The sequence below is a fragment of the Carcharodon carcharias genome, chromosome 1 (genome assembly GCF_017639515.1).
Source record: "Carcharodon carcharias isolate sCarCar2 chromosome 1, sCarCar2.pri, whole genome shotgun sequence".
In the NCBI taxonomy this organism is placed as follows: domain Eukaryota; kingdom Metazoa; phylum Chordata; class Chondrichthyes; order Lamniformes; family Lamnidae; genus Carcharodon; species Carcharodon carcharias.
In genome coordinates, this window is record NC_054467.1 from 106,161,242 (window position 1) to 106,181,339 (window position 20,098).

The 20,098-nt window shown below is 39.2% G+C and overlaps 1 protein-coding gene across 5 annotated transcripts in view; it reads left to right on the forward strand.

Moving 5' to 3' along the window:
* Positions 1-7,988, forward strand: part of LOC121276384 (septin-11) — a 100,801-nt gene extending 92,813 nt beyond the window's left edge. For 3 of the 5 annotated variants that reach the window (XM_041184754.1, XM_041184726.1, XM_041184746.1), the window contains one exon: positions 3,001-7,988. In XM_041184754.1, the coding sequence (XP_041040688.1) occupies positions 3,001-3,016 (16 nt within the window). In that variant the 3' untranslated portion in view covers positions 3,017-7,988. The remainder of the gene's footprint in view (positions 1-3,000) is intronic. The other 2 variants (XR_005942649.1, XM_041184737.1) reach the window with 2 other exon arrangements.
* The last annotated feature ends 12,110 nt before the right edge of the window (positions 7,989-20,098 follow it).

Here is a 20,098-nt window from a genome sequence, read left to right on the forward strand (position 1 = left end):
CAATTTTGCTTCTATCCCCATTTTCAAATCATCAATATACTGTACAACATGAATTGTGAGGGTCCCAATGCAACTTGATGTTGGAGTCCCTCAGTAGTTATTTTCTATCATTCCAATACAGCACTCTGATGATTACTCTGTCTCCTTTTGATGCAGCTCGTTGCTAATCCAGTTCATTAACTGCTCAACTATTCCATGCTTTGCTACCGTATGGGCTAAGCTTCAATGTGAAACTGTAAAGAATTTCCATGGAGTTCCTATTACCTCCTCACAAATTCAAACAATTTTATCAAGCATGGCATTTACCCCTATCAAGCCACACCGACCTATTCTAATGAGCTCATACTCTTCTCATATTTCAAAATCCCTTTCTTCAGGAGAATCTCCTAATGTTACACTCAGGACCTCATCAGCCTCACTGGCCTGTAACTGCCAGGACAGCCCTTTTGCCGTTTTTAAAAATATAGGTGTGATGTTCCTTTCTTTCCTACTCCAGATTCTAATGAATCCCTTTCATAACCAATGTTATTGGTCATTTGTGTGGAGGGCCTTGTAGCCTGGGGCCTAATTCTTGTTCATGTTTTTTAATGTTACCATCACGTCATCATCAATAATTGCTGTTATCCTGATTGTTCTTTGTTATTCCTAAAAAAAAAATCAACCACACTCCTGAGAGCGGATCAACAGCTTCTTCTGTGAATACTGATGCAGAAAACTGTTCAGGATATCTGCTATCTTCAAGTTGCATGATGTAATAGCTTCATTCCTCAGACAAAATATGGAAAGTAATTAATGGGCATTTCTAAGCCCCTAGTGTTAAACTAATTCCATATGATTGGGATCAAATTGTAGGCTATCCAATCCAATTTCATTTTCATTTTTCATATTGATGCTTATTCCCTAGGTGTTCCTTTATTACCATGACTGACATGTCTTGTGAAGTGTTCCTAAATCACCTCTAGTTTATTGAAAGCATTTTGAAATGAGGCTGGAAATAGAGTTTTTTGACTAAATTTTATACCAGTCTCTGATCTAAGTATAAGTGGAAGCACTGTAGTTGACTCCAGCCTCCTCTGACTGGAGAGAGGGATGAGAGCCACTCCTAATTGCTGTCTGATGAATCCTGTTTGAAAGCCCATATTGAAACATCTGGTCAGCGCACAAACGGGTTTGGTTGTGAAGACCATTCCAGCTATTAGTGTACATACTCTATCCTTTTGTATTAGGAAGATTGGCCACTTGACTAATATGCTGTAAGGCAGCAGACACTCATGGGATTGTACCCCAGCCTCCAAGAGGCAGCAAAACCTGCATAACCAGCTGCTAGTGTAAAGAATTTTCCAGTAATCAGAAATTGATCACTTTAGCATTTTAATTATTCAATGTTACACATTAAACCTGTGATTTCTGACCACGGGCACATACACATATATTAATTATGAAGATGACAAGCAATAAATGTTATTGGCCCATATTGAATGTTGGGGTCCTGTTGACTTTCTCCTTGAAAATTAGAGAGACTGAAAATATACAGAGCTGAAATTAGTGCTGGGATATATGAACTGGGAACTTCTGCCATTGAGTCTGCCAAAACAATCATGCCCAATGGGCACCATCTCATGTGCCTACCATAAAAAGGGATTTTGGGGGGGGGGGGGGGGGGGGGGGGGGGGGGGTCGGCAGTGGGTGGGTAGGGGGGAAGGTGTTGGGTCTCAACATGTTTGCAAATCTGTCAGTAACTGTCAGCCCCTGTGGCCCCTCTAAAAGGGGGCTGGAAAAAAATCTTACAAATATTTCCAACATCATCTTCAAGAGTCCAAGGAAAGTTCCTGGCCTTGCTGTCTTGCTGATGTGGGTGCTTTGTGTGGTAGAATGGTTGAAGGTTCATCTGTAAACATGGATCCTGGAAGCTGAGAGCAGAAACAAGGACCTGGTATATCTCCAAAGCATTTTGCAACACCCATCCTCCTACTTAGGAACATATTAACAGGAATAAGCCATTTAGCTCGCCAAGCCTATTCTGCCATTCAGTTAAACTGTGACAGATCTGTATTCTCAAATTAATGATGTGAATGCATTAGAATGCACATGGAAATTAAGGGCCAAAGTTTCCATTCATTTTGCTTAAAAGTAATACTGACCTTCTTAACCTTCAACTCTTTGCTTTCTTCCAAGGTGCTAAGAGATGAGTATTAAAAATTCGTAGTTCAACTGTACAGCATTTGTTATGATCAAATTTATCAATAGACAGGATTCTTTTGATCGATAATGCAAGCTGTATAACCATTTAAATCTACATTGGGCAGCTCAGCAGAATAGTGGTCATACAGCTAACTTTACGCCATCACAGAATGCAGTACTTGCTTTTCAGTGGTACAGTGTACTCATTAGGAACTGAAGTTGTCAGGAATGTGTGGAAATAGTTGGAACTTAAACCTAATCTAATAGCTCAATCCTTTGAAATTCCTCTGTTCGGCTAAACTGTCGAACAATATTTCACCACATAAACAATTGGGATAATGGGAGTAGTGAAATTATGACTTATTCTCCAAAGAAGTGGAAAAACATAAAGGAATCACTTTTAAAATGCTGTGGCCTGTAAAACACCAGCTTGAAACTACACAAACATAACCGTATCTTAAGTTAAATTTCCGAATCTAGATGCTATTTTAATTAGTCTAATTGATAACTTTGGGGAGGGTATTGAGTGTCAATCTATTTGATGACATCATTCTGCCATGAATTTAGGTTGGGTGTGTAATTTACCAGTTATCTCTCAAGTGCCTGTGCTTTGTTTTTTTTTCATTTGGAACTCATATATAATTTGCTATAATGCATGAGTTACTTATTAGCGGTTGTAATTAAATGCAGCTTTTTATAAAAATGGTTTGTTTTTTAATTGTTGCTTATGGAACTGTATTGGAATGCAACAAATTAGTTTATTTATGAGGTATGATTTCTAATTGTGTGTTTTATTTTTTTTTTCCTTTTTAATTGCAGTGCAAGCTTCACATAAGCAACCCTGGCAAGTCAAGGATGTCACCTATCCATCTGCTTAGCTGTAACGTGTCTGGCATCAGAATATCCATCCATTTAGAAAAAAAATTGAGAGAACATTAACAGTTATCTTTTCATATAGGAAAATCCTTTCAAGAACATTCCATGAAATGGAGGAGGGGTACAACTTAAAATTGAAACAAACTGAGGGGGCAGTGAGGAGAAAGGGTGAAGTCTTAATGCTTTGAAAACAGAAGCTAACATAATAGGACAGTTATTATGAACAGGAGAGTGGTCAGCCATGTAGTTGGGGAGCAGTGATGGATATCATAGCTATTTCCCCAACCCCTTTCCATTTTGAAGTGTTGCAGGAACCAAATCTGAAAGAGATGATTTCCAGTTTACTCGTTTACAGATAGTAAATAGTATACTTTCTTTTGCCTATTGCTACCATAAGCAGCAGCCTATTTAGGAAGTAGAAAAGTTCATTCCAGATCATCTAAAATTAATCTAATATTCCCAGTTTCCTTGATATGCTTCAGTTATTATTAATAAGATGGAATTTAAAGTAATATTTGTCCCTGTTTTTAGTGTGCTGACTACACAGGTCAAAGTTGTTTCTTTTAACCCTTTCATGCCATACACCATTGGATAGATTCTCCTTTTGATGCCTTTCCAAAGAGAAGTCAACTATTGTTCCTCTGTGGCTGCTATGGATTTGTATCTGCTCTCTTTTGTCTTGGTAGTGCCTCTTGCTTATTTTGAACATACCAACCTATTTTAAACAAGGACTAATGTTACTACAGCAGAGTTACACAGCTTCAAACCTTCCAATGGCAGGCTTCAGTTTTGCTCACCAGCCAAACATGGCTCAGGAAAGAGAGATGTTAATATCCATGTTGGCCTGTGCAGAAGCAGTCTTAATACCAACCTGCATTTAACCTTCAGCATTTACATTTCAATCAGCAGTGCAGTTAACTGTACATGTACTTGAAAACTTTGCACATTAAAACTTATGAAAGTTTACCACCTTACAGATTGGATCTGACCTTTGAATGAAACTTGTCATCTTTTAGTACATAGGAATTATAAATCAGAAAAACAACTCTTTTAAAAGATATCTTTACTGGGGGTTAGCGTTTAAACTGATATTCAGTAATCTTGAAATTCACGTTTCTTCTTGGGGTTGAATTCTCATCTGAGTATATACTAAATATTAGTATATATTTTTCTATAAATATCAATTTCAATGCTGACAAGCTTTACAATGTTAATGTATCATTGAATATCAACTGCACTGTGTTTGGTTAACTCAGTAGCTCTTTAGTTCATTTTCAATAACGACTTGTCCTTCAGTTTGTCTCAGTTGGGTAAGACCACCCTCAATGCCAGTTTCTATCTTTACATTGTATGTGATAATGGAGAAGATTATGGGGGCATGGCGAGAGGAAGATGGAGACAGCATCAGAATCTGTTGCACCTCCAAATGCCTGGGCGATTATTCTCAAGTCATATTAAAACCAATCATCTTTCTCTGACCTTCCCCAGTAAACTATAGCAATGACTCCTATTTTAATTGGTAGGAAGGGGTGGTGGTGGGGAATGAAGCAGGACTGGAATTCAGTAAGTACAAATTTTTCTATTGATGACTTTATGGTAATCAAAATTTTAACATTAGTCCTTAATCCATAATCTTGAGGACGTGTTAATCATAAGAAAGTGCTTTTAACTGCACATCTTTCCTGGGCCATGTTTAGCTGATTACCCTAGCAGCAGTTTTATTTTGTTTTGTATGTCTTCTGCCTTGTTTTCACAGTAATCCTTGGCTCTGCACGGAATAACTAATATCCCACAAATCTAGTTGGATTGTACTTTCACCTATGCATGTAAGTATGGCAGTTGGAACTTTTGTATTCTTGCGATGAATATATAGCCCAAAGGATTTGTTGCCTGTGCTCTGGCCTCTGATCTAACCCATTTTGATAACAGAAGGGTTCAGAACTCTGGCAGAAATACTTCTAGGCCAGTCTGGTTTCCCCACTGTGAAGTGTTCCACCAGCTGCCTCTACCACACTCAAATTTTACTTTGCTTTCGGCTCTGCCAAATAGTTTGCTCACCAAGATGCCACATTTATTTTTGCATTTACTGTGCTCCACTTTAATGCAGTTAACACTTAAGAAATGTTTTAAGTTCATGTAGATTTCTCTGTATTTTTATATGAATTGCAGCTGCTTAATCACCTTGTTGCTGAACATGTTTATTGCAGTTTCTCCAAGATGCACCATTACGTACATATGTGTACCTTGACCAGTCATTTTTATATTGCTTGTATGAAGTCCTTACTTAAAGATATGAACACGTACTACACAACAATGTATTTATATGCCTTTTTATGCTTCCTGCTTTCTATTTGTGAATTTATATGGGGATTTGGGAGGGGGGATGGGGTGGAATTAGTAAATCCTTGAATATATTTCAAACAAATTTTGTATCTCAAAAGACATGATTAGAGTTATGTGTATTTAGCTAAATGTTTATTGCTGTTAGGTTTCCTAAAATGGTCGTGTAGTAATAATGGTTAATTTTCTGATAGTATTATAAAATACTAAGCTATTGGTTATAGCCACACTCTTGAGTATTCCAGAGCACATATAAATATAATGGTGCCAGCACGGATACATTTTATTCAAATGGCTGTTTTTGTAAGACCTTTCTGTGTAGTGTGTGGTTAAATGTTTTTTTGTACCACCAAAATATTACACAAGTAAGATAACCACAAGTGCACGTCACACTGTTGTAATCATGTCCCAATAGTAGGGAGCCAGAATCTGAATATACTGCATCCTGAGTGAATTCATAGTGTTCACATGTATCTTATAATTTTTTACATTGGAATGTTTTATTGTGTGAAGTTTTGATTTACAGTGTAAGCTGCCGTCTGTCCTTTCCTGTTGTTCAGTCAATGCATTGTTTGTTGTATGTGGCTTACTGAACGAGCTTGCAAAAAGTGTATTGCTTTGTCAATTATTGTTTCTGTAAACCTGCATATGCTCCTGATTCTTTTGACTGTGAAACTAGGAGTTGGATATTTCTTATGTTCAACATTTTCACTGGTGTTCATACAGTATCTTGTGTGGTTGGGGAGGAATGGTATCTTCACAGGGAGGAAAAATATTCATGTAGAGTCCAATTTGTGATTTAAAAATTGTAAGAATTTATTAGGGGAAATACAAACTTGTGTGCTTGTCTATTAAAAAAAAATAGCTTCCAGTGACCCAGTAGCTGAATGGTCTGGTGCGTAATTAAGCTATGTAAATCTGAAGGCTGAGTTTGCTGATCTCATTTGGGATAGCTGTAGTTGTGCGATTATCCTTAGTCAGTCAGGAAGGGAAAACATCAGCCAGATATTCCTGCGCATGATCACTACCCACTGATTCCTACTGGAAAGTGCACATGCATGGTTGGCAGATGGAGACATGGGTTGGGCTCTGCTGTGATGTCTGCTGCAGATGAATATTTTGCTGGCACTTACTACCTAAATTCACAGTTGAAGGTGGCCAAGTTATCAGATGGTAGCTAGCGCTAAGGCAACTGCACCTTTAAGTATCTTCAGTTTAAGGAGGGTGAGTTGACAATTATGATGATTTCCTTATTCCAATAACTTGCCTTTCGTTCAAGATATTTCACTGGTGCATGACGTTCCCAGTTTCATCCCAGGGTCTGGAAGTACACTTGGTCATTTATTAGGTTCTATTCCATTTTTTTCTCCTTTCATCTGATGTCCGTTTAACCGATTTTCTTTAATTTTCCTCTGTAGCTTCTTTATCTAATTGTTCTGCTGCCTGTCCCCTTCTCCACTGGATGAGATTCCTAAAGCTTTAGAAGAGCTAAAGTATGTTCACACACCATGCAGAAGAATTCTTTCTTGGGTCATCACAACTCCTGCTTCTTTCTGGTCACATTTGTTGTACTGTAGCATGTTGAATATGTCAGTATTTTATAGTTTTGACATGGAGAAAAATCCTAATAAAATAATCTACTTGTCACAGGAACAAGATTATACAGTGCAATATTTGTAAACAGTTGACCTTCTTTGAGTTTGTGATTTATCTAATGTTATTTGTGTAATCATTCTTTATGGCAACAGAGTGTACACTCAATGTTCTGTCACTAATAATTCTTGTTATCACATTGTTTCAAATTTTTTTTTAATAGTTTTGCACTATTTCTCCTCCCCCTTCTCTAATGCACATATGCAACCCAAACTAACAAGCTTCTTAAAATGACTGATGAAAAGTACGTGATTTTTGTCAATTGTAACTGACTCTCCTGTACAAAATTGAATTAGCATGGAAAAGACTGATTGACCCTTAATCGCATCATACAATGTTGACGTTTAATATTTTTATCACAAAGCTTTCAGAAAAGGGGATAGTTAAGGAAGATCGAGGTTTTTATAAGAGACCGAGTTACAATTTTGTTATTTGTTTCAAGTTTTAATGTATCATACCAAGACCACTTTTAATAATATGTGTACCCAAATGAAAAGCTTGTTCTTAGGTTTCTGCGAAAAGAAACATTTAGTCTCTGGATTGTACTTTAGCCTACTTAATACACCATTTGTAAACTTGGCTTAAATGGAGCAATTACATCCTTTACTGATTTAACAGTAAATAATTGTTAGCATTTCTTCAACATTAATTTTTTTAAGGAAGTTTAAAGTAAACTAATTACCAAGTCAATTTGACAATGACTTCTACATCAGAATAAATGCTAGTTAATGTAAAATGTACAAAAAGTACAAGAATGCTGTAATACTGAGGTGGTCTTGGATGAAAATTGTCCTATTGCAATTATACCAGTTCTTCAGATGTGCAATGTCGTTGATCTAGTAGAGTATGCTTTTCAGTAACCAGCCATATATTTTAACCATTGACTTGGAGACTGTGAAAAGTGAAGTTCTATAAGAAAATAAACTGATTTTAAACCACTTCACCCTAATTATCAATGTGATTAATGGATTTTAGAGTATATGTTTTTTTTTTGCCTTCTCCCATCTGTACTGAAGGCTTGATTAAAGAGTTCAATTTCTGATTGTTTCACTTCAACTTCATTAATCAAATAATTTATCCAGCATTTTAATAAGGGAAATGACCAGTTACATCTTTGGACATCCTCAATTGTTCCCACATCCTCCATGTCTGAAACATCAAAATACACAGGGACTCTCCTCTTTTTAGGAGAGGGAACTCTCTATTCAGCATATGTCACAGAAACCAGTGATGAAGGATTAAGCAGGAAAATTTGAATCCGCCCGTTTGTGATGTAGCACTGGTTCTCTTGGCTGGCTAATGCTAATTCAGACCCTGGAATTCTGATCAGCTATTGTATGTCACTTTTCTCTTGCATCTCTCTTCCAGGAGCTAAACAGTTTAATAGTTATGGAAACTATAGAAATGCTGTTAACACATGCTTTTACACAAAGTAATTGCCTTTAAGACCAAATGTGGATCCTTACAGTGTGCAAAGTGTCCAACTATATAGAACACCACTCATTTTAAGAGTCTTAAAATATACATACACAATCATCTATCGCCTGCACCAGGAGTGCTGCCAAATTACTGGCTTTATCTCGAGGCATTTTCAAATAATGCACAAGAAACTAAAGGTTGCATGTCTGTTGAAAACAACAAAAGTGACACTTGGTGGTGTTGGCCTGTAATTTATATATAAAACAGAATCTCTTCAAGTTGGCTGTTCATTAAAAGTAGACAGGCCAAAGAAGAACCACCCAAAGGTAATGTCCAATTTTTCTTTACTTCTATCCAGCATACTTATATCACAGTTGTCTCTGAGAGGCAAAGAGTAGAGTCTTATGAGGATCTTTCTTGCAACAACCTTAAGTGAGAGCCCTCCTGGGCCCATTTCTTTGCAGCCTCAATTTCAAAATTCTTAAAACTTGTTTACAAATTCCTCCATTGTCTCACCCCTCCCTATGTTTCTAACCTCCTACAACTTGTCATGATGATAGTTGATTGTGGTAGTGGACTATACGGTACTCTGGACTCGATAGGGTGTCACCTGACCTGGGAGTTGAAGGTCAGATAGGCTCCAACATGTGCTATCTAGATAGAATTCAGTTACTGCAGATATGTCTTTATGTTAGGAAAATGTGTTATCAATAAAGTTAGCTCAGCTACAATGTTGATGGCTTGTACACATCATTGAAACAGAAAACAAGACATGGTGCCAGAAATAAACTAAATGCAACAATGGAGGTTCTGAAACCACCGACAGCTTGGTTTGGAGGGTAATCTTGCCAAAAACTGGAGGTGGTTCTGGCAGTGATTTAGCTGTACCTCAGCAACGGGACCGTGATTAAAAAAAAGGCCCTCAGGTACATGGTCTTCCATATTTCTTCACGTAGCTGGTGAAACAGCCCTAGAAGTCCATAACACATTCATGTTTGAAAGTGATGAGAAACAAAATGACTTGAAAGAAATAATGGAAAAATTTGAAGCCTACTGCAGCCCTAAGAAAAACATCACGTATGAAAGATACCAATTTTTTACGTGCACACAAGGCAGTGACAACGTTAGTCAGTACATGATTTGGCTCATTTTCTCAGCTATGTGAATTTGGAGAGCTTGAAGAATCGCTCATCCAAGATGAGTGTCATTTGTGATTCTGCAAATTATTCTGAGAATGGCTTTTAAAGAAGTTGATCTCGCATTGGAGAAAGTAGTAAATATCTGCAGAGCGGCAGAGACAACAAAATGCCAGATTAAACAGATGATAGAAGATAAGCCACACACGGTCAAGCAGTTAGATGCAGTTAAACAGAAACAGCGCCAGGAAAGAACAAATAGACAGTCTGAATGTAAGAACAAAACTACTATTAAAACATTTAAATGCAGCCAATGCAGTACAGAGCATTTACCACATAGTTGTTCAGCCTACGGAAAGCAGTGTAAGAACAGTGATAAACTAAATCACTTCACTAAGATGTGTAAATCAAAGAAAGTGCACGATTGACACAAACACTGAAACTGAACTTTTAAAAATTGACAACGTGATGGTGAATTTCAAGCTTGACACAGGTGCGCAAGCAAATGTCATTCCCATAAGCCTATATTGTAGGATATGCAAAGTAAAACAGCTAACTAAAGCAAAAGTGAAACTGTCTACTTGTACAGGTGAAAAAATTGCAGTAGAAGGCAAGTGCACACTTAATGTGAACTATAAAAAAGTCTCAAGCACTTCCCATTCATAGCGGTGAAAACTGATGCAAAACCCGTTCTTGGAATCAAAGCTTGTGAAAATCTGAAGCTAATCAAGAGTATAATGACAGTCACCACTGATGACATCTTGAGCGACTATAAAGATGTGTTTCAGGGGATTGGCTGCCTAAAAGGAGAACACACCATCAAGATTGACACAACTGTGACACACAAAATACACCCACCCAGGAAAAATACCAGTAATGCTGAGAGATCGACTGAAAGCAGAGTTGGACAGAATGGAGAAACTTCACATCAAGAAAAGTGAAGAACCGACAAAATGGGTTAATCCAATTGTAATTGCAGAAAAATCAGGTGGGAATCTGCGAGTCTGTCTGGATCCCAGAGACTTAAACCAGGCAGTACAAAGAAAGCATTACCAGTGGCCCACAGTAGAAGAGATCATGTGTAAACTAGCTGATGCTAAACACTATTCAGTCTTGAATGCAAGTTCAGGCTTCTGGCAGGTCAAGCTGATGAACGCAGCTCCTATCTCTGTACCTTCAATGCACCATACGGACGATACAGATTTTTACTGCACCTTTTGGTATTGATTCAGCTCTGGGGGTGTTCCACAGAATAATGAAGCAGTTGTTTGAAGAGTTAGAGGGCAGGGAAACATATCAATGATGTGCTGGTCTGGGGAGCCTCACGAGCAGAGCTGACCACAGACTGAGGCAGGTGCTGGCCAGAGCTAGAGAAAGGAACCTCCAATTGAAGAAGAAAAAGTGCTAAACTGGTCTTCATGAATTCAAGTACTTGGGACACGTGTTAACGAGTGAGGGACTGAAGCTGGACTCGAGTAAAATCGAAGCAGTTGTGAACGTGCCACCTTCAGAATGTAAGAAAGACTTGGAGAGGTTTTTGAGAATGGTGACCTATTTTGGGAAATTCATTCCGAACATGTCATACCTGATAGCACCTCTCGGAGAACTTCTACAAAATGAGATGGAATGGCACTGGGAACAAAGTCACTGGGAAGCTTTGCCGAGTCTGAAGAGAACACTGACCCAGGCACCAGTGTTAAAGTATTACGATGTCGATCGGCCGGTTAAGACCTCAGTGGATGCTTCAAAAGACTGGCCTGGGAGCTGACCTCTTACCAAATGAGGCACCAGTTGCATATGCTTCAAAGGCAATGACTGAAACACAGCAGCAGTATGCCTAAATAGAGAAAGAAATGGTAGCAATTATGTTTGGCCTAGAATGTTTGTTTCCACCAGTTTTTCTATGGCAAAGACGTGGACAGTCTGATAAGACTTTGGAAGTTATCTTTAAAAAACCCCTGAACTGTGTACCAAGAATCCAAAGGTTACTAATGTGTCTGAAGTATCAGGTCAGAGTTAAATACAAACCGGGCAAGGAAATTTACATTGCAGACACTCTGTCACTTGCATACCTACCCATCACGGAGGAAGAGGATAAAGAAATGGAAACAGAGGTTCACATGCTGACAAAGAACTTACCTGCGGCTGTAACCAAACTGGATGAGATCAGGGGAGCGACCAAGAACGCCACCGAGAAAACTGCAGCACGAATTATGATCTTTTCTCTCATATATGTGCTGCAGCATTTCAAGGAAGTCACCACAGCATAGAAACATGCACTAGAAGAGCTTGAGATCTAATGTATGGCCTGGAATGGGAGCACAACTTGGTAAAATGGGGAATGCATATGCAGTATGCCAAAAGTACAGTAAGCCGCAACAAAAAGAACTGCTCCAACCAGTGTTCCAGAGGAGCCCTGGCAGAAAATTAGAGTGGACTTGTTCACAATTGACAACAGTGAGTACCTATTAGCAGTAATTATTCAAAGTTTTTTGAGTCTGTGCTGATGGGAAATGATATTAAGATCATCGCTGTAATAAATCACTTTAAAATCAATTTTCGCTCACCACAGCATACCTGAAATGCTCATCTCAGATAATGGTCCACAGTTCTCAGGCACTGAGTTTCGCAAATTTGCACAGGACCGACAGTTTTGCCACACTGCATCAAGTCCCAAATATCCACAATCCAATGGAACGGTGAAACGTATCATGTAGACCTTAAAAATCCACCTAAAGGTGGCAATGGCAGAAGAAGAGACCCCTACCAGGCTCTGTTGGATTTCAGGAATACTCCATTAGAGGAGAAGACGACTAAAAACTATGCTTCCAACTGAGCCCCAACTGTTATTTCCACAGCCAGTTAGCTACAGCATGCAGGATCTGCTCAAACTGAGACAGCAGAAACAGTATCTTGATCAAGGCACCTGATATCTGCCTGACCTGAACATGGGAGTGACAGTGAGGATTCAGCATGAAGGGATCTGGCATCCTGCTGTTGTCACAGGAAACTCAGGAGAACCAAGGTCTTACATAGCGCAGACTGCAAATGGACAACAGTACAGGAGAAACCAGAAATTTTTACAGAAAATAAATGAACACAACCCTGCCCTGAATGCACCAGTGAAGCAACAAATATCCAGACAAAACCCAAGAGTCCTGAAAACTTATCAAAGAGGTGATATTGACAGAGCTGGAGAAAGCCTCTTGTCCTTCAAAATCACCATTCAGAACATCCAGTGGAAGAATTGTAGGGGAAAAAGGATGAGTAAAAGACAAAATAGGCTGATCAAAACAGCAAGAAAGATAAGAGACTTTGTGTACTTGAGTTGTATAAAAGTTTGTGGTATTGGACTCCAATATTAAGATACTATATGGTACTCTGTACTAGACAAGGGGTCACCTGACCTGGGAGTTGAAGGTCCGATAGCAGATGTTGGAGCCTGCTTGACAAAATTCAGTTACTGTAGATATGTATTTGTTAGGAAAATGTATTATCAATAAAGTTAGCTCAGCTACAATGTCAACAGTCTGTGTTCATCATTGAAACAAAATACAAGACAATTCTCCAAAAAAGCTTCATTCCACTAATTCTGGCATTTTGTGCATTCTGGATTTTAATCACTGCACCATTGGTGGCCGTGGCTTCTTTATCCAAGTCCTGGAATTTCTTCCCTAAACTTCTTTCCTCCTTTAAACCTACCTCTTTGACCAAGCTTTTGGTCATCGGTCCTAATACCTCTTTATTAGGGTCTGTTGCATTTTGTTTGATAATGCTCCTTGTAATGTTCCATCACATTAAAAGTACAACAATAATTTCAATTTAAATAGTAAGAGTTATGAGTAATGCATTGGCAATTATGTCTTTATCCGACTGTTGCAGCTAGTGAAATTTATTGAATGGTATCTATGATATAAAACATACTCAGCAAAAGGTTAACCTGTGAGGGGCCTATCCTAATAGACACCACCCCTACAATCCCTCTCCCTTTGTATTCAAAACAAAATAAATAAAGACAAAAATAAAAATACCTGGAAAAACTCAGCAGGTCTGACAGCATCTGCGGAGAGGAACACAGTTAATGTTTTGAGTCCGTATGACTCTTCAATAGAACTAAGGAAAAATAGAAAAGAGGTGAAATATAAGCTGGTTTAAGGGGTGGGGGTGGTGGGACATGTAGGCACAAGAGCAGGATGGAGTGTTGAAATGGCAAACGACAGGGAGGCCTGGATCATGCTTGCGGACCAGTCTGCGTTTGGTGTCTCCAATGTACTCCACCCTGCTCTCATGCTCACATGTCCGTTCTTAGCCTGCTGCATTGTTCCAGTGAAGCTCAACGCAAACTGGAGGAACAGCACCTCATCTTCCGACTAGGCACTTTACAGCCTTCCGGACTGAATATTGAGTTCAACAATTTTAGATCATGAACTCTCCTCAATCCCCACCACCTCCCCCCCACCCCCCCACCTTTTCCAATAATTTATATAGATTTTTCTTTTCCCACCTATTTCCATTATTTTTAAATGTATTTCCATCCATTGTTTTATCTCTACCTTTTAGCCTATTTCGATCCCTTCCCCACCACCCACCCCCCCACCCCCACTAGGGCTATCTGTACCTTGCTCGTCCTGCTTTCTACTCTTAATGTCACCTATTAGCACATTCCTTAGATAATATCACCACCTTCAACACCTCTTTGTCCTTTTGTCTATGACACCTTTTGGCTATCTCCACCTATCACTGGCCCTCTATCCAGCTCTACCTGTCCCACCCCCCTTAAACCAGCTTATATTTCACCTCTTCTATTTTTCCTTAGTTCTGTTGAAGAGTCATACGGACTTGAAACGTTAACTGTGTTCCTCTCCGCAGATGCTGTCAGACCTGCTGAGTTTTTCCAGGTATTTTTATTTTTGTTTTGGATTTCCAGCATCCGCAGTTTTTTGCTTTTATCTTAAAGTAAATAAAGACCTCCGTCAGACAGAATTATGGAGGTTGGATCAAAAGCAAAACACAGCAGGTGCTGGATACTCAGGTAGCATCTGCAGAAAATAAAACATTTCAGGTTGATAGTCTTTAGTCACAAAAGATCGATGTGTGGAGATTTTAGGAACCTGGTGTATTAGTCATTAGTATTTAACTGTCCAAAAAATCTTTTTTCTATATAAAGCAAAAATCCTCCCTATGGAACTTTCGTGTCTTGTTCTTGCCTCTCTAATTTTCCTCCTAATTCCCTAATACATGGAACTAAATATCCTTGATCTCATTTGCACGTCCCTCTGTGCGGTGTTGACCCATCTTACTTTCCACACCATGTACTTCTGATCCTAACTTTCACATTCTACCACCCTTCTGGGTAACATTTATTCAAGTAACATTTATCCCTTGCTTATCTCATTAGCTATTTGAGGACCTTACTGGAACAGTTTACTGCTGTTGGTGAGCATTTTGAATATAAACAAAGTACTCATATGAAATAGGAGGAGTGGGCCACTCAGCCCCTTGAGCCTGCTCCACTATTCAATACCTAATTGTAACCTCAACTTCACACACCCTCCTACTCCCAACAGCCTTTCATGTCCTTGCTTATCAAGAATCTATCTACCTCTGCATTAAAAATATTCAAAGACTTGGCTTCCACCACCTTTTGAGGAAGAGTTCTAAAGCCACGAGGAGGATTTTTTTCTGAGGGTCGCCTGTGTCTTACATAGGCAACTGCTAGTTCTACATTCTCCCTCAGGAGGAAACATCCTTGTCACATCCAGTGTCAAGACACTTCAGAATTTGTATCTTCAATCAAATCTCTTACTCTGTTGAACTCCAACGGATACAAGCCTAGCCTGTCCAACCTTTCCGCGTAAGACAACCTTCCCATTCCACATATTAGTCTAGTAAACCTTCTCTGAATGGCTTCCAATGCATTTACATCCTTCCTTAAATAAGGAAGGCCAACTCCAGATGTGGTCTCACCAATGCCCTGTAAAACTGAAGCATAACCTCTCTACTCTTGTATTCCATTCCCCTCACAATAAACGATAACTTTGTTAGCTTTTCTAATTATTTGCTGTACCTACATACTAACCTTTTGCAATTCATGATCCAGGACCCCTCAGATCACTCTGCATCTCAGAGCCCTGCAATCTTTCGCCATTTAGATAAATGCTTTTTTATTCTTCCTGCCAAAATAGACAATTTCACATTTGACCACACTGCACTCCATTTACCAGATCTTTACCCCACTCACTTAACCTATGTCCCCTTCATAACTTACTTTCCTACCTATCTTTGTATCATCAAATTTAGCAATCATACCTTTGGTCCCTTCATCCAAGTCATTTATATAAATTGTAAAGAGGCCCCAGCACTGATCTTTGTGGCACACCACTTGTTACATCTTGCCAACCAGAAAAAGACCAATTTATGCCTGCTTTCAGTTAGCTAGCCAATCTTCTATCCATGCCAGTGTTACCCTCTACACCATGAGCTTTTATTTTCCACAATAACCTTTGATGTGGCATCTTATTTAATGCCTTTTGGAAATCTAAGTACATCTACTGGTTCCCCTGTATCTACACATACTACTACTTTAAAGAACTCCAATAAATTGGTTAAACATGATTTCCCACTCACAAAACAATGTTGACTCTGCCTGATTGCCTTGAATTTATCTATTCTCCTTACAACCCCCAACCACCCAGATGATGCATGAACTACAGGACTTATTAACTGGAGCCCTCAACTCCTCTATTTCAAACTACAAATGGAAGCATTATTGAGCCACTTTTATACACTTGCATATTAATTCCCTCAACCAAGCAACAAACATATACTGGATAACTAACTCCCACCATTACTCAGCAGTTTTAGTATTGTTCCATTTGATTAGAAAATAAGCTTTAACAAGTGTTTCCTATGGGTGGCAATGAAGGTTTTATTGAATCCCCAGTATTTTCTGACTGTTTACAATAAGGTAGATATTCAGCAAAACATCCTCATTGGAGGCAATTCATTGTCAAGTGAACAAACTCCTACTTAAACTAACTATTCCTCATTTAGTGCACCTCTTATGGAGGCAGCAATAGCAAATGCTGGAAATATTCAGCAGGTTGGTCAGCTAATGTTTTAAGTTAATGTTTCCAGTTGATGATCCTTCACCCACAGGTGCTGTCTGACCCATTTCCAGCAGCTGCAGTATTTTGCTTTCGTATTGGGAAAACCACCTCATTGGCAAGGCTGCTGATTGATATAGGTAATGGTGGCAGATAGTATGTCCTGATCAAAGGGACTGGTTTATTTTATTGGTGTGTATCTGCATGAAATGAAAGAGTTTTGTAACTCAATCACATTAACTGCAGCTTCCTAAATTCAACAGTATTTTGCTCAAAAATAGGGTAAGATGTCTGCCATCAATGTGGGCCAAAAGGAGGCATACTAAAACAACGCAGTTTCTGCAAGTGGGTCAACTTTGGTACGAAAACAAAAATTGCTGGAAAAACTCAGCAGGTCTGACAGCATCTGTGGAGAGGAGACAGAGTTAACATTTCGGGTCTGTATGATTCTTCATCAGAACTAAAGAGGAATAGAAATGTGGTGAAATATAAGCTGTTTAAGGGGGGATCAGACAGGTGGAGCTGGATAAAGGGCCAGTGATAGGTGGAGGTAAAAGGAGAGATTGCCAAAGATTTCATTAGCAAAAGGTGTTGACGATGTTAATATTAGCTAAAGGATGTGCTAATGGTGACATTAAGGGTAGAACACAGGATGAGCAAGTGACAGATGGCCCTAGTGCAGGTGGGATAGGGGGAAGGGATCGAAATAGGCTAAAAGGTAGAGATAAAACAATGGATGGAAATAAATTTTTAAAATAATAATAAATGTGGGAATATATATAAATAATATATAATTATTGTAAAAAAGGGGATCAAAAAAAGGGATCAGGATGGAGGAGAGAGTTCATGATCTGAAGTTGCTGAACTCAATGTTAAGTCCGGAAAGCTGTAAAGTGCCTAATCGGAAGATGAGGTGCTTTTCCTCCAGTTTGCGTTGAGCTTCACTGGAACATTGCAGTAGGCCAAAGACGGACATATGGACATGATAGCAGGGTGGTGTGTTGAAATGGCAAGCGACAGGAAGGTCTGGGTCATGCTTGCGGACAGACTGAAGGTGTTCCGCAAAGCGGTCACCCAGTCTGCATTTGGTCTCTTCAATGCAGAGACCGTATTGGGAGCAGCGAATGCAGTAGACTAAATTGAGGGAACTGCAAGTGAAGTGCTGTTTCACTTGAAAGGAGTGTTTGGGCCCTTGGACGGTGAGGGGGGGGATGGGGAAGGGGCAGGTGTTGCACCTTCTGTGGTTGCATGGGAAGGTGCCATGAGAGGGGGTTGAGCTGTAGGGGGTGATGGAGGAGTGGACCAGGGTGTCCCGGAGGGAACGGTCCCAACGGAATGCCGACGGGGGTGGGGGGGGGTGAAGGGAAGATGTGTTTGGTGGTGGCATCATGCTGGCGGAAATAGCAGAGGATGATCCTTTGAATGCGGAGGCTGGTGCGGTGATAAGTGAGGACAAGGTGGGGAGGGGGCCCTATCATGGTTCCGGGAGGGAAAGGAAGGTGTGGGGGCAGATGCGCGGGAGATGGGCCGGACCCGGTAGAGGGCCCTGTCAACCACCATGGGTGGAAAACCTTGGTTAAGAAAGACATGTCAGAAGAACGATTTTGGAAAGTGGCATCATTGGAACAAATGCGAAGGAACTGAAAGAATGGGATGGAGTCCTTCCAGAAAGCAGGGTGTGAGGAGCTGTTGTCGAAGTAGCTGTAGGAGTCGGTAGGCTTGTAATGAATATTGGTGGATAGTCTATCACCAGAAATTGAGAGAAAGGTCAAGGAAGGGAAGGGAAGTGTCAGAGATAAACCATGTGAAAATGATGGAGGGGTGGAAATTGGAAGCAAAATTAATAAATTTTTCCAGGTCCAGACGAGAGCATGTAGCAGCACCGAAGCAGTCATCGATGTACCAGAGAAAGAGTTGTGGGAGAGGGCCTGAGTAGGACTGGAGCAAGGAATGTTCCACATACCACATAAAGAGACAGGCATAACTGGGTCCCATGCGGGTACCCATGGCCACACCTTTTATTTGGAGGAAGTGAGACGAGTTTAAGGAGAAATTGTTCAGTAAGAGAACAAGTTCAGCCAGACGGAGGAGAGTAGTGGTGGATGGGGATTGTTGGCGCCTCTGTTGTTTTCCAGCAATTTTTGTTTTTGTTTCAGATTTCCAGCATCTGCAGTATGTTGCTTTTAACTTTGGTACATTTCTTTTGAGAATAATCAACATTGTATAAAAGTAGTTTTGTAACAGCTTTAAATATAAGACTTTAGAAACAGTATTCTGTATTTGAAAATAAAACAAAAAACACAATATTGAATCAAGGACAACTTTATTGCTGCCAGAAGCACCTCAGCAGTACAAACCCACGTTTTCAAAGAATGCAGTACTATACCCACGTTTTCAAAGAATGCAGTACCTTTTTCAGACTATAGAGAGAGCACAGTGCCCAAAGTCAAGGTGGTTTAAGAAACAGGTAGGGAAAAAAATAACGATTACTTTTTCTTCCACATTTGGGATCAGTTAAAGCATTGTGGAAGCTTTAATGGGTTTAATTTTAAATAACTTCCCATTTAGAATCATTTTTGATCTTATGTGAATTCCAGGTAATAAAACCCACTGTGATGTGATTTGAAGTTTTGTATAAAAGGTCAAAACTCAGGTTTGCGTAAACTAAACTGATGCAGATTTATGGCAAGTTCATAGTTTCCCAAAAATGGCACAACTCAATTAAAAGGACAAATAAATAGGCATCTTCTAAACAGTGGTAAACCACTTTAGTTAACTGATTATAGCATTAATTTACAAAACAATGCTGAGAATTCACATAAAATCAACCATTCCTTAAAAATATAATGTTTGCTTCAGACCCAAAAGATTTTCCAAATTAAAGGAAAATAAAACCCAAAAGTGCTGTTTTCCATTATGAAACAAATTTGGAGCTTTTCATTCATGTTAAAAATCTTTTTTCTTGTTCATAACCAAAACCTTCCAGCAATTTTAGCGTTTGAGCAGCTTGGCCACTCAACAAAATTTGTTTACCTGACAATTTTCGTTTAACATCACATATCCTGAAGAGTTACAAAAATACTCCCATCCAAAATTCCTCTTCAGCCAAGGTCAGTGTATTTAACACAAGATGCACATCAAACATATTTAAGCACAAGGAACTACAGGATGAAATTGGACGGTAAGCAACAACTAGGCTGTAAAATTGAATATGTCACAGTGAATTGTGGACTTGGAACAAAGAACAGAGAGCACAAAAACAGAGATTTAGAAATAGATGCAATTATACTTACAACATGAGGAAAAACTGTTTAAAATTGCTACAACTTTTTTTGTTCCAGTTTTTGGGTCTTTTTTTATTTTTTTTAAGTATATTCTTTTTTATAC